Source organism: Hippocampus bargibanti, linkage group LG10, assembly GCF_051943395.1.
Source record: "Hippocampus bargibanti isolate YZ-2025 linkage group LG10, ASM5194339v1, whole genome shotgun sequence".
Taxonomy (NCBI): Eukaryota; Metazoa; Chordata; class Actinopteri; order Syngnathiformes; family Syngnathidae; genus Hippocampus; species Hippocampus bargibanti.
Genome location: NC_142743.1, coordinates 9,081,060 through 9,108,092, shown reverse-complemented (window position 1 = coordinate 9,108,092; position 27,033 = coordinate 9,081,060). Strand labels below are relative to the sequence as shown.

General features: G+C 40.9%; 1 protein-coding gene across 1 annotated transcript in view; it reads left to right on the top strand.

Moving 5' to 3' along the window:
• Positions 1 to 8,145: 8,145 nt before the first annotated feature.
• The window catches only part of fbxo41 (F-box protein 41), a 39,962-nt gene continuing 21,074 nt past the window's right edge, over positions 8,146 to 27,033 (top strand). The window contains exons 1-4 of the mRNA XM_089006666.1: positions 8,146 to 8,239; positions 20,376 to 21,120; positions 22,598 to 22,827; positions 26,826 to 27,030. Of these exons, the coding sequence (XP_088862792.1) occupies positions 20,572 to 21,120; positions 22,598 to 22,827; positions 26,826 to 27,030 (984 nt within the window). The 5' untranslated portion in view covers positions 8,146 to 8,239; positions 20,376 to 20,571. The remainder of the gene's footprint in view (positions 8,240 to 20,375; positions 21,121 to 22,597; positions 22,828 to 26,825; positions 27,031 to 27,033) is intronic.

The following is a 27,033-nucleotide window of genomic DNA, read 5'->3' as shown; positions in this document are numbered from 1 at the left end:
AATTCCTGTATAATAGTTGTAGTATGCCGTACATTATTTGAAATGATAAAAAAACGTACAAAACACAGGGAAATGTATAAGTATACAGGTATGATTTCACCTTTCATTTCTTATTTAAAAATGGTCCTCCAATTATTTTCAATCAATGTTTAGAGTGCTCTTTTCCCCATGTTAAAACTATTTTTTAGATATTTTTCTTCCTTGTGATATAAATGTATTACACTCTGTGTTGGAAAATGCTGTATTTTTTGTAATATCACAATATCATTTTTTATATTTCAATATTAGTAAAACAATCAGTCTGTTGTTTGATAAAAAAGAAAAATATTTTGCCTATAATGCAAATGTTTTCCGACATTGCTCATGATACCGCTACTTGGAAAGCCAATTTTTTTGGGGTGCCATTATCATAATTGAACAAAGTCTTTTTCTGAATAAATAGTGAAAAGTTCCATCTTTACGACATATAGATTCTGTGACATGCATGTTTTTTTAAAGTCCAGCACACAAGCACGAACAATAATATGGGCATGGAAGCAAGAGGTTTGCACAAGTGTAGCGAAGCAAAGCACAGCACGTCTCAGTCTCCACCAATCTAAAGACAAAGAAGGTTCACCACACTGTAATTAGCCAACAATGACTTTGCCAGTCACCGCTCATAAATATGAATGAGGAGGGAGAGATGGAGGGAAGGTGTTGGGTCTAAATGTGCTTTTTTTAATTTATTTTTTTTACGAGGCCCCGCGTCATAGTCATCCTATCAAAACCTCGTGAGGGAAAGAGTTTTTAAAGCTTTTGTGTGTCACTCTTGTGCTGTCATGACTGCATGAGCGGAGCCGTGGAAGGCGGCGACGGAGTGCGCGTTGATGGAGAAACTTTGTGTTTAGTTTTTTTTACGTTTTTTTAAATTTCAAGATGGATAGTGCTTTTTTAAAACTTCTTTGGTGTCAGCTGTTACTGAGAATTAATGAAACATATCAAAGAATATGATTCGGTTTAAAGTGATTAAAATGATTCATTAGCATTCATCAAAAAGTCCTTTCAGTGTCAACCGAGTTCTTGCTTTCCATTGCTTTCCATTCCGAGTGTAAATTTAGTCAAATAAGGTGATATGGGCATCATTTACAACGATTGTGTGAAATAGTGCATGTCATCTATAAAGCTGAAAAAAAGTTAGCGAAGAGTTGAAGAGAAATGGATTTTCAACTGAATGTCATTTTTTAGACTTGGTTAAAAGATGATGTCGAACATAATTTTGGAAAAAAATTGATTGTTGATATTTTATTGATGAATAAAACCTAGCCTTTTTCGATGAAAACGTGGGCATATTACACGACAGCGGTGTACTGTTAAACCAAGTACAGTAAAGTCTCGTTATATCGATATTCAAGGGAGTCCGAAAAAATATCGATATAACCAGGACTATCGATATATCCGGCCCTGTTTGCATGTAATTTTCTCAGTGCGTGCATAGAAATAGTATCGATATAACCGGGACTATCGATACATCCGATATCGATATAACGAGACTTTACTGTAATTGGCCATTTAAAGGACAACCGACGTCACTTTTTTATTTCCTAACTGACATCAGAAAAACGTTTTATAATAAAATACCCAAAACACACAGTATGATATTTTTATTCAAATGCAAAACAGCAATAAAAATGACTTAAAGTGTCCAAAATCTGCCAAAAAATTGAGCTGCGAATTGGGCATTTTCAAAAAGTCCCGCCCTCAGTTCGTGACGTCACGCCAAGACGTCTTGCATTCATGGAGAATCAAAACAATGGCTTCAGATTCAGAGAATATGCTTTCTTGTTACACATCCAGTTATGAATATGATTCAAATAGTTTTGAAGAGGAAAGCATGCATGTTTGCAATCGATTAAATAATTTATTCCGTGCCATTTTGAGGCAACATTGGGGGGAAATGTCTCACTCAAAAAGAGGCAGAAGAAAATGGCGACCTCTTGTAGACATGTCAGTGTATTGCGTTTCCACAGGCTGATAAATTCCTTATATGGAGCTTGGACGCCCTCTTCTGGCGCAACATGAGGTTTTCAGACCAAACAAGCATTGACGTGATGGAAGGACTGCTACAATGTGTCCTTTTTTTTCAGTGAGGGGCGTTCCTTCAGTGACGTCACGTACGGACTCGTCACCAATTCAAAAACAAGACTTCCGGAATATTCAGCACGAGTCTTAAAACGTAAAATACAGTGAGACCTCAACTTACGAACATCTTATATTACAAACTTTTCATCTTACGAACGTCAAATTTATGAAAATTGAACCTTATAATAAGCACTATTTTCATAATACACACCCACTACGGCTGGTGCATCAAGCACACAACCTTCGGATCTGGCGGAGTGAACTTCGGCGGAAGCACACAACCGAACAGCGCTCCAGCCGGCGCTACTTTCCACACACCCTCTCATTGAATGCACACGTCGATCGCCTACTTGAAGCTTTTTGCTGATAATTTTACTATGATGGGACCGAAAAAAACCCACCACCGGCTCGTGTTCAGCCCAAGAAGACACAAAATAAGATCACTGTCGCTGAGAAGAAGGAGATAATTGAAAAACACGAACGAGATGTGCGTTTGTGTTATTGAGTGGCCGAGCACGGCTATGCTAAGTCAACCATTGCTCTCAAAGCGACGGTCTCGGGCAATCGAAGAAGTTGAAAAACTTCTGTTAATTTGGATTAACGAAAAGCAGCTATCCGGCCACAGCGTGAGTAAAGCTATTTTATGCGAGAAAGCACGCTAATTCACGCTGATATCGGCATGCGCCAACCTGGAAGTTTGGCGCTTAGTGAGGATTTTAAAGCCAGTAACGGATGGTTCGAGAACATCTGAGGAGGAGATGCCTGCAGCATCAAGTGAGCTCATAAAGGCAATGTTGGCAAAGTGGAATGATGTGCAGGCTTTTACTGAACAGTTCCATTCAGAAAAGACTGTGGCTCTGACAATCATCAACATGATGAACAATAATGTGATGCCTCAGCTTCGTAAGACCTTACAAGTCAGAAAGCAACAGGTGTCAATTAAGAGGTTTTTAATTAGCAAAAATTATGAGGAGTCTTCAAAGAAAAAAGAAAAGTCACACCAGAGGTTAAGTTACCAACAGTCCTTATGGAAAGTGACTCTCCTTCCATAAGCCATCAACGACCATCAAAAAGGTAAATAAAACTTTATTTTACAGCACAGTTTATTTCTTTAATTACAGTCCTCATGTAATGTGCCTGTTTCCAAACAGCATTTCCCTTTGACCTTCGACCTCCAACGCCATTCCATCAAGCCATCAATGACCATCACAAATGTAATATAATGTAATATATACAATAAAGTGACTTTATGATACAATGCAGTGTATTTCTTTCATTACAATACTATAGCACATTTATTATACATAGAATAAGGTATGTTGTGTGTAGTTTTAAGGCTTATTTAGTTGAAAAGTATATTTTACAGAAACCCGGGAACGGATTATTCCCATTTTAATGGTTTCCTATGGGATTTTTTTTTTGAGATACACACTTTTCGCCTTACACACTCTGTCTGGGAACCAATTAAGTTCGTAAGTTGAGGTCTCACTGTATAGCTATATGCGGTGGAATCTTTGTAAAATACGCTCAGTAGAAGTCATTTAAGCCATTTTACAAATTATGGACACAACTTGTCCGGAGACGTCGGTTGTCCTTTAAAGATGAAACATGGCAATAAGTAGCCAATAACAATGTCAGAAAACATGCTAAAAGTAACGTATTGTTCTTGTTTTCATTACTTGTCACAGCTTTTTCATCTGCCACCGTGTGTCGGCTTTAAAGCACGATTTTTACCTGCAAAATTTGGAAGTGGCGCTATGGTAACAGAAAATGAAGCAAAGGGAATGTTGACATTTTGGCATGAATAATTAGAGAGTTGCTACGGCGTAATGAATTAGGGTCCCTTTGACACCTTAATGCTATGTAGAGCTGCATGAAGTAAAAAAATGCAAGAGTATCTGAGGTTGTGGGGGGTGTTGGACACTGTAAGTGCGTTTGAATATTAACGAGTGAAATGTAACAACAACATGCTGCTATCTATCATTCATCGTCTGTAGTCTGTCGTCTGTTCATCCATCCATCTGTCAACGCGTCGACCCAAACACACATTTTCCCATTTTTCTATCAATCACACACCTTTCTGTATCATTTCATTCCATTCGTCTTTCTTTTTATTTATCTACTCAGTTCCATCATTCATCCACAGTATTTCTCTCTCTCTCTCGCTCTCTCTCTATGGAGCTAGCTAGCTACATTGCTAGCTAGCAAGCTGGCTAGATAGCTAGCTAAACAGCTAGACAGGTAGATGTTCGCTAACAAGCTAACTATTTTGCTCTCTCTCTGCCTTTTCCCACATATCCTACTATCCATTTATCTATCAATATGTCCACAGTATTTGTCTATCTCTCTCTGTCGGTCTATCCATCCATCGTCTATCCATCTATCCAGCTAGCTATATTGCTAGCTCTATAGCTTGCTAGCTAGGTAAATAGCGAGACAGGTAGCTGGCTAGATAGCTGGCTAGCTAACTTTTGCACGCTCACTCTCTTTCTCTCTCCCTTTCTCCCCCCCCCCCCCTTTCTCCATGTTTTTCTCCACATAACCTGCTATCCATGTAGCTATCAATATGTCAGTCGATGATCAGTCTGAGTTTGAGAAGACATGTACAAGTCTCGTCCTCGAGATCCCCTATCTGGCCTGTTTTTCCATGTTTCCCTCTAACACACCTGATTCAAACGGTCAGTCTCGTTGTCAGAGTTCCCCAAAGCTTGCTGGTGAGCCGATCAATTAAGTTATGCGTGTTGGCGGAGGGAAACGTCGAAAAGACGCTGGATAAGGGTTTTTGAGGAGCAGACTTGGGCATACCCAGGTTGATAGAACGCGTCCTCTCCATTCGTTCGAAATCACCATTTCAAACAGTGCTGTCGCCCTCTGCTGTCTACTGTTAGACAGTTTGACACGAAAACGTCCACTCCTTCTCATTTGGATTCACTGCGGACAGAGTGCGTGGATCCAAACAAAAATTGTGAAATTTGCTTAGCCAGGACACGAGTGGACTGTTGCTCTGTTCCACCATTGACATTAATTATTCATTCTCCTTCAGCGGTGATGTTTGGGTTTTTCAGTAGTCTGGTTAACCAGATTACCAGTTAGCATGTGGGTTACTGACACTGGATGGTTCAACATACATTTAACAGTCTGAATTGAACCTGAATTCTAAGTTTACAATGATAAAAATGCTATTTTGTACTATATCTTAACAGATAGTTTTAATATAAATAGATTTATTATAGACACATACCTTAATATTGAATTATAATGCACAGAATAGTATAAGATAATATGACATAGCATAACATAACTTAATTTTATATATAGCGTAGTATGTCACTGAACGTATAACAAGACCCCTTCTCAAAATATTTCACGACAAAGCACAAACACACACACAAGAAGACAACAATTCACCCTTGTTCTCATTCGTTTTTAGGACATTTCCTCAAAAATCATATTCAATAGTATTTACACAATGATTCAGATGATTGATCTTGGTTTTACTCCCTGGTGCTTTCTACTATCTTTGTGACGGCTATATTTCCTGTATATGATCATTTCCGTGTTAAGCGCTTTGTTACAGCTTCAGCTGTTGTTAAAGCGCGATATAAATCAATATGTATTGTATTGTATTATAAAGTGTATTTTTCAAAACGCTACACAATTAGCCACTACAGGTAATAGCAACAGCATATCCAGGAGAGAAACGCGATGGTTTTCCCATGAGAGCTAATTTTTGGCTCAAAATCTGCCATGGGTCAATAAAAAAAGTAAATATCATCTCATTGTGATACAGAAAGGAAAATACAACACACCATATTACAAAATAAATTAATAAATTGAGGCTCACATCTCATCAAGAATGCACGTTTGTCCTTGGTCTCTTCTGATTCTTCCTCTTTTTTTTTGCCTCCCATCTGCAGCCTCACTCGTCTTCCTCATCTTTTCTCTGGCTGTTGGCACTGTCCAATCACTTGTTCCTTTTTTTGCCAGATATTATAACATTGTGTTCTGCTCTGGCTCTTTGGTTCATGAACATTAGAGGGACAGCCAAGGTTAGATATTTTGGAGAACAAATTAGAGAAAGCAGAGTTTGTATGTATCCAGAGGGGTGACTGAGTATGTATGTTGTACAGCAGGGTCGTGATGAAAAAATGAATAATATGGATTCTTTTGATTCAGATTGACATCCTGATGAATATACTACACGACTATTCATTATTTTAAAACATTATATTTATTCACCTGTCCGAACTCAACCTTTAATGAGAATGACCCGAAGAATATTTCTATGAACGTAATATACTTGCAGATTTAAAGGACAACCGACGTCTCCGGACAAGCTGTGTCCATAATTTGTAAAATGGCTTCAACTGACTTCTACTGAGCGTATTTTACTAAGATTCCACCGCATATAGCGATATTTTACGTTTTAAGACTCGCGCTGAATATTCAGAAAGTCTTGTTTTTGAGTTGGTGACGAGTCCGTACGTGACGTCACTAAAGGAATGCCCCTGACCAAAAAAAAGACACATTGTAGCAGTCCATCCATCACGTCAAAGTATTTTGCTGTATTGTTTGGTATGAAAACCTTGTGTTGCACCCAAAAGCCGCCAGAAGAGGGCGTCCAAGCTCCATATAAGGAATTTATCAGCCTGTGGAAACGGAGGTGGCCACAGGAGGTCGCCATTTTGGGTGAGACATTTCCCCCCAATGTTGCCTCAAAATGGCATGGAATAAATTCTTTAATCGAACAATCAAACATGTATGCTTTCCTCTTCAGAACTATTTGAATCATATTCATAACTGGATGAGTAACAAGAAAGCATATTCTCCGAATCTGAAGCCATTGTTTTGATTCTCGAGCAATGCAAGACGTCTTGGCGTGACGTCACGAACTGGGGGCGGGTCTTTCTGAAAATGCCCAATTCGCAGCTCAATTTTTTGCAGATTTTGGACACTTTAAGCCATTTTTATTCGTGTTTTGCATTTGAATAAAAATATCATACTGCATGTTTTGGGTATTTTAGATGCTATCAAACGTTTTTCTGATGTCAGTTAAAACACAAAAAAAGTGACGTCGGTTGTCCTTTCAATAAAATCAACAATACAAAACAGTTCTTTCAGTCGGCTCACTTTATCTGTGTTTTGATATTTCTGGTCGAATTCTTGATCATTTGATTCCTTAATTTGCAATGAAAAAAAATATTTACAGTATCATCTCATTAAGTGTGTGTGTATGTATTTTTGTGACAGTGTGTATATCAACTCATTCACTGCCAGATGTGCAAAAATCTATCCACTCCAGTGCTAGAGTTTTTGTCATTGTCACTGAAATTCCGTGACACACAGAATATTGAGTTTTAGGACTACGTAAACAGTTAACGCAGCATAAGAAACCTCTTCTTTCATTCGAAAACAAGGATTTAATTCAATGGAACAAAGCGCTAACATGGAAAAAAAGGGAAATGCTGCCCCCTTGTGGAAGGGAAAACATTGCCAGAGGTATCTGCCATTGAGACCTCTGGCAGTGCTTCTGGCACCCAAACAAGAAAAACCAAAACCCGAACAAATTCGGGAATGGTGCTCTACGCCACATTTTCAATTCCCGAATACATTCGGGAATGGGAGGGAATGAGTTAAATTGAAATACAAAAACGGTTGAAATCTTTTTTTTCACAAATAATTGCATTATAATGTTCTTGTTGGTAATTTCATTCGAGAAAGATATATATTTAGTAAAGGAAAAGAAGAAGACAACATCATGGATTGCAAATTATTTTACAGACCCACAAACTTGTTTTTTGATTTGTGGACCCTCCACGGGTCTGCAGCCCCCAGATTGAGAACCCAGCACTGTGTACTACACTTTCCCGGGAATATGGATGTAGCTGGGTTTATTATTATTATTATTTTCAGTTTTTATTTATTTATTTATCTCTCTCTCTCTCTCTCTCTCTCTCTCTCTCTCTCTCTCTCTCTCTCTCTCTCTCTCTCTCTCTCTCTCTCTCTCTCTCTTTCTCTCTCCTTGCTGCAGCCTTGTGACGTCACTAAGACTGGATCGGTTCCTCCTTGCTCCGAGGCGGCCAAGGGAGGAAAATGAGCATCAGAAGTCTGACATTGCGAGGTGAGTCTTTTCATCCTTCACCGTGACAAAACACACACACACACAAAATCACAAATTCGCGTGAGATCCGTCTGCCTTTCTGTATGTACGTGTGGCCAATACAGACCGTCATGGGCGCTTCCCGTGCGGCTAATTGACGTCCTCAGATTAGCGATGGGAAGCTAAAAGGAGGAGTAGATGGGAGAGGGTGCTCACAACTCGGCATGGCTCTTTTTTCCCTGTAGCTACACCCCACGTCCGCGCACATTAGCTGAGCACTCAATCGTTTACGCTACGAGAAAAATGTCATGTGGTGCTTGTTCGGGTGGTCCACGCCCACAAGTTGTTTTGCAGCCTGTGCCCTACCTGCCCGGCTGCCATGTGTGATGGTGATCAATAGGGCATTCCATGCTTCTTGGCCTGCATCTAAGGCTGCTACAGAAGATGATAACAGCCAATGGGCGCGCACACACATATCTATACGCTGAGGTTTATGAATCCATTTTTTAAAGCGCATGATAATTAGGTGCACCTCTGTGGTTCACGATTTGCCAAGTGGAAAGTTTAGAAGAAATTTACATCAGAAGTCAAGATGAGGATTTATAAAAACAAATAATACATAGTAATTTCCCGTGGTAATTACTGCGAATGTATTCGAAGCAGTGGCCTTCAGTAGTGCTCCGTCTGAATCAATCCACAGCTGCTACTGTTAAAAAAAGTGCTGTGATTTACTACAAGTCTTGTAGTGTATTAGAGGGTACAGTTAGCCAAGACATAACTTGTGAAGAAAGATATACTCTCATGAAACTGTTCACGTTTTTACCATCGTGTAGATTCATGATATGTGGTCAGAAGTCGCTTTTTCACACCGCAGAGAAGATGATTGGTAAAGGATGGTGAAGGATCAATAATAAATATAAAAATGCTATTTGCTATTTTTGCTAGTCCCACCTTTCTTAATGATGTCACACTTTTCTTGTCCGTCTTGAAAATGGATTTTACAGTAAATCTCCAACCAAATCCATTTCTTCTCATCCTTCAGCAATAGTGGGTTGACCAAACTTCAATTAAATCAACACAATATATTTGCTTACGCAGCCGTGACTGATACGGTATGCTAGCTCTGGCTGCTATGCTCTTGTCACTTGCGGCAAATGATAAGAGCAGTTTTTGCAAAGTATGATTGGCTAGTGACTATAAAATCATAGTTTGCGAAAACTCTGACGTGCAAGAAGGCGCTGGTACCACTTTTGGGTTGCCAACTCAAAAACCTGATTGGTCAGAGCAACAGTTTGATCGACACATTTCATTTGATTGTGAAGCCTGACCCTGACCCTGGTAACAAATGATGGCTGAAATGTGATTGGTTAAATGCTTAAATACGAAAACACACATCTGGAAAACACACATCTGGAAGCAGCACAACAGATATGAAAGATAATTTGGAATTATTTAATAATAATAATTCATGGACAAAATATAATTACAGTAAAGTCTCGTTATATCGATATCGGATATATCGATAGTCCTGGTTATATCGATATTTTTCGGACTCCCTAGAATATCGATATAACAAGACATTACTGTAACATTATTCTGTAATTCAGATATTTTTAGGCCAGCAGAGAAGGCCTTGACTCTTGTCATTTTATAAATTTTCACACATCGCGTTAACTAGTGAAACTGGTGTCATTTTGCAACTCTTTTGACACCCAAATATTTTAAAATGTCAATGTTGACTCTGGGGCAGAAAGAGATAGCAAGATTTAGGGCAAACTCGTGTGACTACAACCCGTGACAAATTGCACCGATGCTCTCATGTGCATACTGTGCTATTGCTGTTGTAGAAAACACAGAAAACAACAAAAAAAGGTGATGTCAGCATACTGAGATGGGATGGAGCATACTCTAATGTGTTCATGTGATCACATTTGTTACTGTACCTCATCTGCACTGCAGTATTATAACTCATATCTGTACAAAATGGCAGTTGTTGGGAAATTTAGGGCCTGACGGATGCATTTCCAATATTTTTGATCTCTGATTAATCGTGAAATAATTAAAACAAATCTAGAATAACTATATTTATTTCTGTTTTGGTCCCATAACTCTTTCAACAATAGCCAAAATGGAACTGTATAGTGCCACCTAGCAGTTTTTTTGACGACGATACTAGTGCAGCGTGTTCTACCGGAAACAAATTCCTTGTGTGTTCTACATACTTGGCAATAAAGATGATTCTGATTCTGATTCTGATTCTGATAACGCTTCCAACAACAACGGATGACAGAAATACAGAATCTGAATATTTGGGTTACTGTTTATAGAGTCTGCTGGATTTGGTGTGCATGGATCGGTAGCGTCTGCCTGAAGGGAGTCGCTTGAAAAGGTGGTGGGAAGGGTGTGGAGGGTCCAGTAGGATTTCCCGCACCCTTGTTTCGATTCTTGCAGTGTGCAAATGTCAGAGATATTTGTTCGGTCGGACACTGTGAACAAAGGCTCGAACACAGGAAGATTGTCTTTTACTGCCGGCAGGGGACGCAGTCTTATGACTGACACCCAACTTCCGCAGCCCTCTGCCAAGCTATTTATTGAGAGTATATGCACATTTAAGTGATACATTAGTAAAACACTGTCTTCTTGATTTGAATACCACCCCCATGGACGTCCCAATCACCAACAACTATAAACAACAGAACATATACTTTTTAATGGGTTGTGCTTACCATGAACTGATAGATTTGTAACCTGGCTAATGAACTCTTCCTGTGAAGGAGTTTACCAAGTCCTAAATTAGTCCAAGGCCAGATCTCCTACATGAAGATGACATTTTAACAGGGTGTGTCTGTTCACCTCAGATTGACCCCAGATTTTCTGTTCTGCCATTGTGCGTGCCTTGTGTTCGGCGGCATGAAATTTTTAAATATGATAACTTATTTTCTGTCTATTCTCTATCAGCAAGTCCTCAAGAGTGGGTAGGGCGGTGCCAATGATTTTTTTTTCCCGCCGTCCTAACTGTCCGTTGAAGTCGGATTTCAGTGTGCTGATTGTGCTATTGTTATACAATACTGTTTCCTTTTACATTTGTTGGACTTTCCAATGGAGAGAAATTCTCAAGTACAAAAACATAGAAAAAAAGTAATGAATGATTAGCATGTTCGCCTCACAGTGCAGAGATACTGGGTTCAATTCCAGCTCCAGCCTTTTTGTGCGGAATTTTCATGTTCTCTCCTTGCCCATGTGGGTTTTCCCCGGGTACTCTGGTGTTCTTCCCACATTTCAAAAGCAAACATGGCAGGCTGATTGAACACTCTAAATTGTTCCTGGTTGTGTGAGCACGGATGGTTGTTTGTATCTATGCGGCCCTGCGATTGGCTTGAAAACAGTTGAACCCCTCCACAAGCTGCAAATAATTATATTGAGGAGGCCTTATATCGGATGGATGAATGCAGCCTATATGTGAGAGACGATTATAAACAGGTTTTCACGATAGCAGTCAGGGTATTGCGCGACTAATAAGAAACGAGTGCTTGTTTACTCTTGCATTGATCCGTAGAGTGTAATATTCTGTCTGTCCACTTTACTCTCCATCACTCACTTCGTGACTGACAGCTGATGTTTGTTCGTGTGACTGGAGTCGAACCTGTATTCCAAATGTCTTTAGTATCTCATTCCAAAAAAATTGAATTTAGTAATTTCACCAAAATGGTCCAACGTGTGTATCTTTTGCTATCATCATAAGTCCTTTCAGGCTTGAGATATGCTGTATACATGAAAAAAAAACCTCAGCGATTCATCCACTTATCCCGGCGGCCATTCTCTGGCTCATTTGCTTCTCATATCCTTCCTGGAGGCTCCGTCGGCAATCTGAAACACACAATCTGGAGTGTGTGTACGTTTCTCAAGGACACGGTTTTGTACCTGTGGTATTTTGAGGGTCTACAGGCTGTCCCATAAAAATGGAACATCTTAACTAGGAATATATGAGTGACTATGTGTTACCATTCCACAATATTCCATATCTTTCGGTATCATTCAATACAAACATAAAAAAATTACAGAAAATAAAAATACCACCCTGTTCTTATGGCACATTCCACCCCCCATTTCACGATAACGTATTTTCCGGTGTATAAGGCGCAGTGCGCCTTAGGCACACCCAAAAGCCTTGATTTTCTTCAAAAGATGACCCTGCGCCTTATACGCAGATCCGCCTGAGATGTGAAGTCATATTGAGCCACAACATCTGAGTCTTTCTGTGTCCTTTGTATCGTGTCACATTGTTTTGTTTTGTTTTGTTTTTTACTTTAAGATGGCGCCGTGTGTGTGGCGGCCTTTACAGCAGCTCCTGTATTTTGTTTTTGCTGCTGTGAAATGTAAATTTCTCTATTGTGAGACAAATAAAGGCCAATCTAATCTAATCTAATCTAATCTAATCTAATCTAATCTAATCTCACAACTACTTTAAACAGCCACTGACTACATCCTCCCGTAGAAAAAGTAGTGTGTAACCCCCGATTCCACAATAGCGTTTTATAATGTGGTGTGCCTTATATTTGGAAAACTTTTATATATTTATATATTAGATTTAGAAAACTTTTAGCATTCATTGAAGGTGTGCCTTATATAGCCTGGAAAACGTTTGAAAATAAACCATTTAATGGGAATGCTCCTCATATCTTTGAAAATTATATTTATTACTGTATTGCGATAAACTGATAAAACCCTGGAATACTTTTGAGCTCATCAAAATCCAGAAAATACCACACATTATATTCTGCAATTTAAATTTTTATGTTTGACATCAAAAAAGCAAAATGATGGCAAAATATTGGCCATAAATATGTCATTAATTGAAAGTCCACCTCATAATGCAGAAAATACGGCACAACAATACATTCAATAAGATCTGACTTAGAGTTCAAAATTTGGAAAACTTTTCTATATTTATATATTATATTTGGGAAACTTGTGTCATTCATTGAAGTTGCACCTTATAGTCAGGTGCGCCTTATATATGGCAATTTTTTTGAAAATACACCATTCATTGGGGGTGCGCCTTACACTTCGGTGCGCCTTATACACCAGAAAATACAGTCATGTCCTATTATTCACATCGTTCCCCGTACCGCCTATTTCAAGATCTTTTTCTTCTTATTGGTCAGCAATCACGTTTTTAACTCCGAAAATGGCATCAACCAGTTACAATATGCTGAAATTGATTTTTTGGGGGAAGTGCAATGATAGACTGCTAATTTTACTTCATAGAAAACGTGCTGTCTGTGGTCCGTGGATGTTACTCCACCTGTATCCGACGTACCTCCGGTTCACACAGCAGTGACCCGTGAGTTCCCCCCCATGACGTCCTGTATGCCTTGATGATGTCTGCATGCGAGTGTGTAATTGTTTCATCAGACCCTTTTGTGGATCAATAACAGACGGTGGCAGACGTGGTGGATTGCGGGTGGGTGTCGGTTGTTTTGCGTGTGGCTGTCAGCGATCATTGGTGGAAGACTCAGTCAGTCTCACCCATCCTCTCCCTGACCTCGCTGCCAATAATGATTCAGTGGAGCAGCAGAGAGTGCTGCTTTGGCATTATCGTCGTGTTGTACAAAAAGTGACACCATAGGGAGTCCTGAGGGCTACGCTAGCGCATTTTCAAACTATTGCTCACTGTCAAAACAAATGAAGAAGAAGGAAGAAAGCGTTCTTGCCGTGCGTGGACGAAGAATGATACATTTAAAAACAAAACAGCCAAGCAATGTGCTTCTCCTTACCTTTTGTCTTTATTTGTACCAAAAACTCAAATTATGTGAAGGAAGTGGACTTTTTTGTTGGTGTATGTTGTCCCGGTGCTTGTGTGGGTTTTCACCGGGTACTCCAGTTTCGTCCCGCGTTCCCAAAAACATGCATGACAGCCTGATTGAACCTTCTAAATCTAAACCAACGGTGTCAAACTCATATTTTGTCGTGGGCCAAATTGTAGTTACGGTTTCCGTTCAAGGGCCGTTATGAATTTGGGGAAACCATTACAATGTTTCTTCCCCTCCACATATTACATATAGAACACACAAGTAATAATTAGTAAATAATTAGTTTTCAAATCTGAAGTAAAAAAACCAGACTATTTTTGTGGTTTACATGATACATTTAAAAACAAAACAGCCAAGCAATGTGCAAATTTCCCCATTGCGGGACGAATAAAGGGATTCTGATTCTGATTCTGAATTTGAAGTTTTAGTTCAGAATTTAGCAAGAATCACTACACTTGTTTCATTTGCTTTCACGGGCCAAATAAAATGATGTGACGGCCCAGATCTGGCCCCTGGGCCTTGACTTTGACACCTGTGCTCTAAATTATCATTGGATGTAAGTGTGATTACGAATGGTTGTTCGGCACTGTATGCCCTGCAATTGGCTGGCAACCAGTTCAGGGTGGCTAATAGAGAATAGACAGAATAGAAGTTATCATATTTAAAAGTTTCATGCTTAGAAGGCCCACAATGAAAGCACAGAACATCTAGGGTCAGTCTGAGGTGAACAGACAGCCTGTTAAACTGTCATCTTCACGTAGGGCAGGGGTGTCAAAGTCATTTTTTGCCGCGGGCCACATTGTAGTTATGGTTTCCTCTCGAGGGCCGTTATGAATTTGGGGAACCCATTAGAATGTTTAAATCCCTTCAAATATTACATATAGAGCACACAGCAAATTAATGAATAACTCGTTTTCAAATCTGAAGTCAAGAATAATGACTTTTATTGTGGTTGACATCCAAAAATATGACATTTTGGCTCAGATTTTAGCAATCATCATAGAATTTAACAAGTTTGATTTGCTTTCGCGGGCCGAAAAAAATGATGTGGTGGGCCGGATTTGGCCCGCGGGCCTTGACTTTGACACCATGACGTAGGGGATCTGGCCTTGGACTAATTTACGACTTGGTAAAGTCCTTAGCCATGTCATTAGCCAGGTTATAAATCAGTCGATGGAATGTCGATGGTCTGTTGTTTTATGGTTGTTGGTGCTTGGGGCGTCCATGGGTGTGGTATTGAAATCAAGAAGACTGTTTTACTAATGTGTCACTTAAATCTGCATATACTCTCAATAAATAGCTTGGCAGAGGGCTGCCGAAGTTGGGCGTCGATCATGAATGACTGCGTCCCCTGCCGGCAGTAAAAGACAATCTTCCTGTGTTCGAGCCTTTGTTCACAGTGTCCGACCGAACATCTCTGACAGTGTCCCCCCGCCTACTACCCAAAGATGTCTGGAATAGGCTCCAAGATAAACGGTTCAAAAAATGGCCCGTTGGTTGGATACTTGCCATTATTTTTAAATATCCATCCATCCTTCCATTTTCCGTACCACTTATTCCTCATTAGAGTCGTGGGGGGTGCTAAAGCCAAAATATATTATATATAATTATATCATTAGAAAGGAGTCCAAGATGGCGCCAAAGTAGGCAGCCGTCAGCAAGTGCTCTCATGAGCCTTGCTTTTTTTGTTGTTCTTGTTTTGTTTTTGTGTTTTCTTTTGTCACTTTGTGCTGTTGCGCCTCATGTGGAATGGATACTCATTGTTTTTCACCATTTTTGGCCACGACATTCATCAAGGAGGAGACTGTGCTGAGCGGTTGCACCTTTTCAGCAGCATGAATATGTCAGTACTGTTTTTGAATGGGAGGAATGTCGGTGCCATTTGACTGTCATCGCTGAACAGTTCTGGGGCCATTGTGCTTTTTTTGCGCCTGTAATGGGCAGCATCATGACAGCCCCGCTTTGTTCAGCGGAAAGGAGCAAAGAAGAAAGGAGCGTCAGCGCAGAGCGCCGATGCGTATGTGGAGCTGTCGCGGCTTGGAATTGAAGCGGATTTATGTGGGACAGGAGATGTGAGACAATCTATTTTTGTCAATGGATGCTACAGATGCCTGTTTGCTTTCAACATTTAGCTTGTAGTTGACGTGCACATTCCACCATGATGTTCCTGATCCACTGGTGAAAAGACGCTTTGATTCTCTCCTCTTTCATCTAGAACTGCTTCATGTAACAAAGAGGGTACAGCAAGTCCTGAAGAATGAATGAATCTCTCTGTGTCTTTGTTTTGTCATATTATTTGTTATTTAGTTTTTTTGTTCTTTTGACTTCAAGACGGTGCCGCGAGAGTGGCTGCCTTTCCAGCAGCTCATGTATTTTGTTTTTCTACTTTCATTCCTTTCATAACTTTGCTGCTGTGAAATGTAAATTTCTCCACTGCGAGACTAGTAAAGGCAAATCCAGCCATTATTTTTCCAGGTCACGCTTGGGGTCATTCGCATTTTAAAACAGAGGGGGAGTCAAGTAAATTTTACTTTTCAATAAGAGGTTGTGTCAGTAGTCTCAACACAATATTCAGATGAATTTTGTATTCATGGAATATGAATATTAATATTCATTACACTTTGTGTATGGACACGTGGGGGCACTTTGAAAATACCCTTGTCAAGAAAATGTTTAACTTGACATCCCTTTTAAGTCAACAAAAGTAATGATTTGTTTGCCTCTGGTGTTTAGTGCACATTTGTTTTGCTTGAATGTGTGAAACGGAGAGCGAATGCATGCTTTCCCTTCGTAACTTTTCTGTTGTTGTTGTGTTCTGTTTTTTTTTTTTTTTAGCCATAGATATTGCTCTATCACGGTCAAACAAGCAGCACATAATCAAAGTGCCAAAACTTGGTGTGACACGTATATTAGCCCACAGTTAAGCAACGAAGCCCTTTTTCCCCCTCCACCGTGCTCCCGCATTATATTCATCGTCCAGGCTGACATTGTACTGCACGAAAGTAAACAATATGCACTTAAAAGCAATTTGACAGCACAAGCCCTTTGACACGTTTCCACACACTATAGAAACAGACAGTGTAAGCGACACGGGAGCTTAGCTAAGCGCTCCACTTCGGCTTCTGGGTGAGCATGTCAAAGTGTTTTGGCACCGCTGAACGCAACGGGGCTCCCGTGACAGGATAAGTTCACTACATGAAGCACCTCAACTGACAGCCAAGGGCGCAGCAATAGCACCTGTGATCTTCTTTTCCTTTCGGCTTTTCCCTTCAGGGGTCGCCACAGCGAATCAATGTCCTCCATCTAACCCGGTTTTGTGCATCCTCTTCTCTCACACCAGCTACCTTCATGTCCTCTTTGACCACATCCATAAACCTCCTCTTCGGTCTTCTTCTCGGTCTCCTGCCTGGCAGTTCAAGGCTCATCATCCTTCTGCCGATATAGCTCATTTCATTTCTAAGCGCCTTTCAAAACTCTCAAGTCACTCTCTCTCCTCTGGACATGTCCAAACCATCTCAGTCTGGCCTCTCTGACTTTCTCTCCAAAGCCTCTCATATGAGTTGTCCCTCTAATGTACTCATTCCTGATCCTATCCAACCTGGTCACTCCCAAAGAAAACCTCAACATCTTCAGCTCTGCTACCTCCTGCTCTGCTTCCTGTCTTTTCTTCAGTGGCACTGTCTCCAGTCCAAACATCATGGCTGGTCTCACCAACGTTTTATACACTTTTCCTTTCATCCTAGCTGAAACCCTTCTATCACACACCACACCTGACATTTTTCTCCAGCCGCTCCAGCCTGCCTGGACACGCTTCTTCACCTCTTTCCCACACTCTCCATTGCTCTGGACAGTTGACCCCAAGTACTTAAAATCCTCCACCTTCTTTATCTCTTCCCCCTGTAGCATCACTCTTGCATTTGGATCCCTCTCATTCACACACATATATTCCGTCTTGCTGCGACTGATCTTCATTCCTCTCCTTTCACGGGCATATCTCCACATCTCTAGTTTCTCCGCTACCTGTTCCCCCTTCTCGCTACAGATCACAATGTCATCTGCAAACATCATGGTCCAAGGAGATTCTTGCAATAGCACCTGTGATGTGTTTGGTTATATCCTTGTCCAATGCAAAAAATGCTTTTCTGCTATCTTACGCAATTATAAACATTTTGGGGTCTGCGTCAATCAGAATCAGAATCATCTCTATTGGCCAATTATGTAGAACACACAATGAATTTCTCTCCAGTAGAACACGGTGCACTGGTATCATCATAAAAAAAAATGTGCACGTGGATCGGTAGCGCCTGCCTGAGGGGAATCGCTGGAAAAGGTGGTGGGCAGGGTACCGAGGGTGCAGTCGCGTTTTCCGCGCCCTTGTTTTTATCTTGCAGTGTGCAAGTCCTCGAGAGTGGGTAGGGCGGTGCCAATTATTTTTTTTCCGCCCTCCTGTAAAGGCCGATTTTGTCAATTTTTTGTCCATCATAGCATATGAATCATTATTTATGGCAGTGAATTGAAATATATATGTCTCTAAATACTAGGGATGGGAGAGTGCCACTATTGGGTATTGGTATCGGTTTTAATAGCAGCTCGATTTTAAAGTATTAAGTAGTCGTAGATGCTGCCAATGCCGGGCAGCGATACAAAGGCAGGAAATGCAATATTACATTGATTAAGTCCTCCGTGATGAATCATGTAAAGTAGAAAGAAAATGTATTTTTTCCATATGTGTAATGAAATGTTTATATCATTGCTCTGTATTGATGTGTATTCAAAGTGTATTCATTCCGGTATTGGTCTGAAAAAATGTGACACAAAATGATATTGAAAGATAATTGTTCAAAATGGGTCCAAAGCACAGACTGAGAACTATGGAATTGTGGAGATACTGCATGAAACTGTTTTTCTGCCATTTTTACTGATTGCAGAAACTGCAAACAAACCGTTTATTTTGTTTTTTGTCTCTACCATTTTGATTAGCACTTGATGCTTTGGCGGTGCCATGATCTCCAATAGTTTCACTGATTATCCATGTTGTAGGAAAAACAAAACCAGCATTTAGGCTTGCAAGCACACACTGCCGCTAATTCTGTCAACAATCATTTTGAGTACCTTGGCATCCAAAACTGGATTTGACCTATTAATCAACACACTGCTTGATTCAGGCGATTGCATTTTGATTATATAGTGGCCTCGAGTCTCTCAAAAACAACCAAAGCTTATTGGTGCTTCATGAGCACTCTCGGTAATGGATCCATTTCCTGTTGCTTCCCCTTGTTGTCCTTTGAGTACTTCAGCATACACGACAGATCGTAATAACAAAAGACGGGTTAGCGAAATATGAGTTTCCATTTATCACATTTCCATGGCAGCTTAAGGTTGCAGATAAGTTGAAGTGTGTCCTAGCTGACTTTGTAAAGCATCGTGTTCGACCCTAGACTGGTCACCAGTCAACCATAGACCACATACAGCGTTACCAATGCTTCACATTCACACCAGAGGACTATTGAGCATCATCAGGATGATTTAAACCACAGGTGTCAAACTCAAGGCCCGGGGGCCAAATCTGGCCCGCCACATCATTTTATTCGGCACCACGAAAGCAAATCAAGCACGCCAAGTACCATGAGGCTTGCTAAAGTCCCAACCAAAATTTCAAATTGTCCCATACGTCTGTGTAGGCTCTCAGTCGTACAGGAGTGGTCCATCGAGGAAAAAGTTTCTTCCGCCGTCATCTTTGAAGATGTTGGCCATTGTGCCGATGTCATTTGACGACAGTGAGGTTAAAATCTTAGCTAAAAAATCTTAGCATGATGCTTGCTAAAGCCTGAAACAAAATTTCAAATTGTTGTATTTAAACCACAATAACAGTCATTATTCTTGACTTCAGATTTGAAAACTAGTTATTCATTAACTCATTCACTGCCAGACGATGTGCAGAAATGGTTTTTGTCATTGTCACTGAAATTGCTGGACCCACAGAATATTGAGTTTTAGGCCTATATTCAATACAGCGTTAGAAACCTTAACTCTGTAAAAGAGTTAATTCCTAAGTTATATGGGTATGGAGTTATCTGAGCTTAAAATGGGGGCGGCTGTACAAAATACAATACAATACATAAATATTGATTTATATAGAGCTTTAGCAGCAGCTGAAGCTGGAACAAAGCACGAACATGGAAAAAAGGGAAATGCTTCCTCCTTGTGAGAGGGAAAAACATTGTCAGAGGTCTGACCAGCGCTTTATCAGCGATTGAGTTGAGTTAACATAGTTATCTGTAAAAAAGAAAAATCCCACAAAAATGTGTTCTCTCAAGCCACTATTGTGTTTTGTTTTGTCCTAGGAAGTGATCGTGGCATGAAAAGACCAGGCGAAAGTCGCCATGATGTGAACCTCTAAGACCCCCCCCACCCTCACCTCACCGCGAATTGACGGCCGCCGTTGTGACCATGAGAGGATTCAATGGCTTGTTAACCCGCCAGCGCCAGCGTCCGCTTGCGTGAGCGCCATCCAACCCCTCCCCACAGATCGCGCACGGCATGGCCTCTCTAGACCTGCCGTACCGCTGTCCTCGCTGTGGGGAGCACAAGCGCTTCCGAAGCCTGTCGTCCCTGCGCGCCCACCTGGAATACAACCACACGTACGAGACCCTTTACGTCCTCTCCAAGTCCAACAGCGTTTGCGACGCCGCCGCCCTGCTGCCCCTCGTGACGGAGGGAACCTTCCTGCCGCCTCCCAACGATAACGGCCCCTTTGAGCCGCTGCAGTCGTCGGCTTTGAAAGAGCGCCGCTTCCCCTGTCGCGAGCGTCCGTCCGTGGACGACCTGAGTTTGACGCCGGCGGGTTCAGACACTTCGGCCAGGTACATCCCCAATGTGGAGTTTCCTCTGGGGGAGATTTTGATGAAGACGGCCATGACATCCACAGACCCCAGGCCTTATGGGAACCCCAGTACAGCCGTGGCCGTAGCAGCTAACGTCGCCGCCAGCGCTGTGGAGGCGGCGTATGAAGAAGGCCTGGCCAGGTTGAAGGCGCGCGCCTTTGAGCGTCTCGAGCTGGACGAAAGAATGGAGAAGCTTTCCGAAGAGGTAAAATAGGACCAGCTTTCAGTTTTATCCCGACACCGAGAACATGCATACGTCCGATGTTGTCATTTGAGGGTACAGACGCTCCCCAACTTACGAACATTAGAGTTATGAATAACGGTACATACAAATATTTTTGCGGGTACAGTATGTCGAAAAATGTTCAGACAGAGATGCTGTCAGTTAAATTTTGTATTGCACGCCTTTTTCCGGCATTGCTCGCTTGCGATTGGCTGTATAGAGTACGTGGGCGGGGAGGAAATACCTCTTCCCAGTTAACGCTCCAGGAGGACGCAATGCATAATAAAAAGTAATGGCTGCTCCCACGTAATTCAATAATTACGTGCCAGGACATTGAGAGGACGTAGAGCACAGTTGTCAAAGTCAAGGCCCGCGGGCCAAATCCGGCCCGCCACATCATTTGTTTCGGCCCGCGAAAGCAAATCAAACTTGTTAAATTCCATGATGATTGCTAAAATCTGAGCCAAAATTTCATATTTTTGGATGTCAACCACAATAAAAGTCATTATTCTTGACTTCAGATTTGAAAATGAGTTATTCATTAATTTGCTGTGTGCTCTATATGTAATATTTGAAGGGATTTAAACATTCTAATGGGTTCCCCAAATTCATAACGGCCCTCGACAGGAAACCATAACTACAATGTGGCCCACGGCAAAAAATGACTTTGACACCCCTGATGTAGAGGGTCTCGTACATGTGGTTGTATTCCAGTGATGTAGTCGGTGGCTGCTGACACTAGTTCACAGATCTGATGTGGCTCAATATGACTAAAGATATAAGGCACACCTGCGTATAAGGCGCAAGGTCACCTTTTGAAGAAAATCAAGGCTTTTGGGTGCACCTCATACACTGGAAAATACAGTACCAATCTTCCTTTTTTAAAACATTTATGTTCCTTAGTGGTGGAATATTTTGGCCTTAAAAATGTCCTAAACTTTCAGAAATAAACACGTTTTTTTGGGGGGGACACTCAATACAAAAACAAGCAAAAAAAACGCCAAATTTTCCATTTCTAATCATTGTGCCATTAAGGCAAAATTATTGAGAAAAGATTACGTCGGACGATGTATTTTTAAGAGATTACCAAAATGAAACGCTGTTTTATATATCCATGCATGCACCGCACACTACTTCTTCTATGGTGGGAATTGGAGCCCCCCCCCCCCAGCCGCCCCTCCCAACATGACCAGGCTGCAATGGATGCCGAATGTGCACCATTTGACACAATATTGTACAGTAACATGTGAGCATGGCATCAAAGTCTGTTTAAAATGAAAATGGTGTGCTCCTGAATGCGGCCCAGTTTTTAAAAAAGTTAATAACAAAGCTTATTTTTTTTTAAGTACTGTCAAGTATAAATTTATAGACTCAGTTTTGTCATGTTTTAAAATGCTTACTGCAAAATGTACAACGCTATGGTTTGCTATCCTAAAGCGCGACTTCTGTCGTCTTGTAGGTGGAGCAGAAAATAGCAGCCCGCGTAGGCCGTCTCCAGGCCGAACTGGAGAGAAAAAGCTCCGAGCTGGAACGGGCCAAACACGAAAGCGAGCGGCTCAGCCAGGAAAAACAAGAACTTGAGGACAAGGCCCTGGAGCTCTCCCGGCAGGTGGACGTCTCGGTAGAAATGCTGGCCAACCTAAAACAGGATCTGGTGAACAAGGAGGCGGAGCTTAATCACAAGCAGCAGTAAGTGACAGACGGCCTTGGTCATGTCAAGCGAAACATCTCGAATACATCACCGCTTTCGTTTGGTGTCGTAACTCTAATTCCTTCCTCACTTATCATCTGCATTAAGTCTGTTTAACTCATACACTGCCAGATGATGTGCAAAAATGTGTCTACTCCAGTGCCAGGGTTTTTGTCATTTTCACTCAAATTGCAGGACCAACAGGATATTGAGTTTCAAGACGACATAAACATTCAGTGCAGCGTAAGAAACCATAGTTCTCTTCTTTCATCAGGAAAAAAAGAGTTCATTCCTAAGTTATATCGATCTGGAGTTATCTGAGCTTGAAAGAGGGGCGACTGTACAAAATACAATACATACATATTGATTTATATAGCGCTTTAACAACAGCTGAAGCTGTAACAAAGCGCTGACATGGACACAAGGCAAATGTTCCCCTTCGTGGAAGGGAAAAACATTGTCAGAGGTCTGACCAGCACTTTATCGGCACCCCCCACAAAAAAAAAAAAATAGGGAATGGCGCTCCACGTCACACTTTTCAATTCCCGAATAAATTCGGGAATGGCAGCGATTAAGTTAACATTTAGAGGCTGATAGCCTGACTAAAAAACCCTTTCAAAACTCATGGCTTAGAGTTTTGGACGTATCACAAGCGGGACTTGACGCGAAATTATATTTCATCTTTGGTTAATGTGCACGCCGCTGCTTTTGTATTACAGTCACGACATTGGTCCAATCCTTTTCTATCAGCTTTCATTAGCAGATTGATTTTTTTTTTGCAACCATACACAGTGTCGCCTTTCACCGTGGGAAATGAGAATCCATCAAATATTCCGCTTGCAGACTAAAGTATTGGCAGAGCGAGGCCAATTGCTTCCTTTTTTTATTTTGCTATAGAATCAGAGCAACTTTGAAAACAGCATGACTAGTAATAAAATATAATAATTGTCGACGAAGACCAATGCAGAAATATGACTTTAAGGGAGAGACGGTTTCAATGACAAAACAGTGGCTTGTGCCCGCAATAAGTTACATTTGACATTTCATAAAAATAAGCAAAAGCAATCCGGAGAAATTAATTCTTCAAACTCACTGAGCTAAAGTGGAGAAAAATGTGCTGATGTTGCATTTTTTACGGCATTTATGAAATCAATATTTTACTTTTGTCTACGTGGAATTCGTCTCTTCCTCCTTTTCACCGGGTGCTTTCATGAGTTGGCTCATTTTTTACGATTCTATTCATAGAAGTCTTGGTGGAACATGAATCGCACAGTCTGGTGGTGGAAGTCATTTTTGGACATGAATATGATGAGCCTGGTTGATGTTCTCGCTCAACACGGCGATAGAAAAAGCATGACCAGAATTACTTTAAAAAATTGTCCTGAATTAGATACAGAGAAGCATTTACTATGTTGCCCAAAAAGAGAATGGAATCTATGTTTAATGTCAATGTTCACATGACATGCTAAAACTATTCATAAAAAATGATTAAAACATAGCAGTGACTCGCTTAAGAGTCCGCACATTTTTTCTCCAGTCCTTTCACTTTCATGGCAGTGCTAACTTGGGAGATATTGACACATATTGGCCAGTTTCGCCATTAATCGAAACAAAAAAACCACAGGGTTATTGATTATTCAGCAACGACACACTCCATGTCGTCACTGTCAGGTGGAATCTTGACATCTCAAAATGCCATTTTGCATGATATACCGAACCCGACAGCGTTCAAATTGTTATTATCTGTATTTTACATCGCTGTAATATTGTATTGCATACCAATATAACCACAACCTGAGAATTGTGCTCAGTAGCTAGTTTAATACAATCATTAATACATTACACCACAGGTGTCAAAGTCAAGGCCCGCGGGCCAAATCTGGCCCGCCACATCATTTTTTTCGGCCCGCAAAAGCAAATCAAACTTGTTAAATTCCATGATGATTGCTAAAATCTGAGCCAAAATTTCATATTTTTGGATGTCAACCACAATAAAAGTCATTATTCTTGACTTCAGATTTGAAAACGAGTTATTCATTAATTTGCTGTGTGCTCTATATGTAATATTTGAAGGGATTTAAACATTCTAATGGGTTCCCCAAATTCATAACGGCCCTCGAGAGGAAACCATAACTACAATGTGGCCCGTGGCAAAAAATGACTTTGACACCCCTGCATTACACCCAATAAATAAAATACACATTTATAACACAGTCATAATTTGCACTTGTTCAATATTAATGAGGCAGCGGTGTGAATTTGCTCAAATCCTCGGCGGCACCTGTGAAAGGGGTCATAATTAGCATTCAAAGAGAATCCCTCCTTCAAAAGATTATTCAGTCAGGCCTGTTCCAGCGAGGTGTCTGACTGTACCGGACGAGCTTGATCTGACAAGGGGACAGTGAACGAAGTGCTTGTTAGCGGTGCTATGAATAACATTTTGCAAATGGATGCGTTTTATAATCAATACGGTTTTAAATCTCATGACAGAAATATTGAATTGTAAATTAAAGAAACTACGGTTTTGCACCACAAGTCTTTATAAGCATTCATTTTAATAGGGAACAATATGTAGCCATGACTAGTGGCTAGTGACTAGCGGCTAGCACGCTTGTCATAAAATCTTCACCTGAAGGTGTACACACTTCATTCAATAAGATGGCCGCCCCCCATCCTTATCTCACAGTGTGTGAGTGGGGGACAGGGGGTTGCACTTGTGCCTCATATTTTGCCCAGTGTATTTTAGAAACACTTTGACAAGGCTCTGAACCAGCGTGTCACCCGCACAGTGTAGTTTGGACCGTTGAGATGGTTAAATGGTCTTTGTCTTACGCACATCCGCACAGCCGGTTTACGATGTCTCAAGCAGTGCAGCCATAGAATCCTAACTTTGAATCACCAATTGTTGTCATGTCAGAGTCATCACACATTGATATGAATTTTGTTAGCGGCAAATAGCTGACACGTGTTGATCTTATTGCTTTATGTAAAGCCAATTGTGCAATTATTGACAACATTCACTTGTCATTTCCTTCATTTTGGTGTCAATGGATTTCCACGACTATTTTCAGAGTGACAGTTGAGAAGTCATCTGAACCTGATGGCACATTATTTTTAGTCCACAGCACCCCAATTTCAAGAAATAGTCGCATGACTCTTGCATAAGTAAGTATAATCAGGCTGGGCCATATTCAGCAGCTGACTTTCAGTTGTTTTTTTAAACCAATGAGGAAGAAGGCATTTTGTCTCTCAGTGCCTTTAGTGTCACTTTTTGGAGACTATTGTGCTTACATTTTTTTTTGTCCAGCAAAGACCTTCAAAAGTCAAGTCATGCAAACTGAACTGGTTTCTTTTGCAAAAGTTGGCCTGAGTTCATAACACAAAATGAGAAGAAAAAGTCGCGATCTCAATGTCACTTAAATATTTATAACCTACATAATGACATGTGTTTTTGAAAGTCCGTTTGAACGTGTTGTTTTTAAAATCCTCAAGTAACTAAGTAGGTATGTAAATAAACAGCCAACCAAATAAATTAAATTAATACACAGACGACCAACAAACAAATAAATTAACTGCTAACCAAATACATGGGTAACTAGATAGCTAGATAGCTACATAGATAGCGAGCTAGCTAGCTAGCTAGCTAGAGAGAGAGAAAGAGACAAAGAGAGAGAGAGAGAGAGAGAGAGAGAGAGAGAGAGAGAGAGAGAGGCAGGCAGATAGATAGATAGATAGATAGATAGATAGATAGATAGATAGATAGATAGATAGATAGATAGATAGATAGATAGATAGATAGATAGATAGATAGATAGATAGATAGATAGATAGATAGATAGATAGATAGATAGATATTCAAATTAAAAAATAATAATACAGTGGATACATAAATAAATAGGTGTGCCAACAAAGGTCCATCAGTTTTGCTCGAGTAATAAGAGGTAGTTGTGAACACTTTTTGGATTTTGAAGTGACAATAGTGTTTTTCTCTCCTCAGGGAGGTGGCCCAGATCGACCAGTTCCTGCAGGAGACGGCGGCGCGCGAGGCCAACGCTAAAGTTCGCCTGCAGCAGTTCATCGAGGAACTGCTGGACCGCGCTGACCGCGCCGAGAAGCAGTTACAAATCATCAGCAGCTGCGGCACCACGCCCAACGGTAGCCTGGGACGCTGCAGTCTCCAAGGCAAAGACAACGGACGGCAGGTA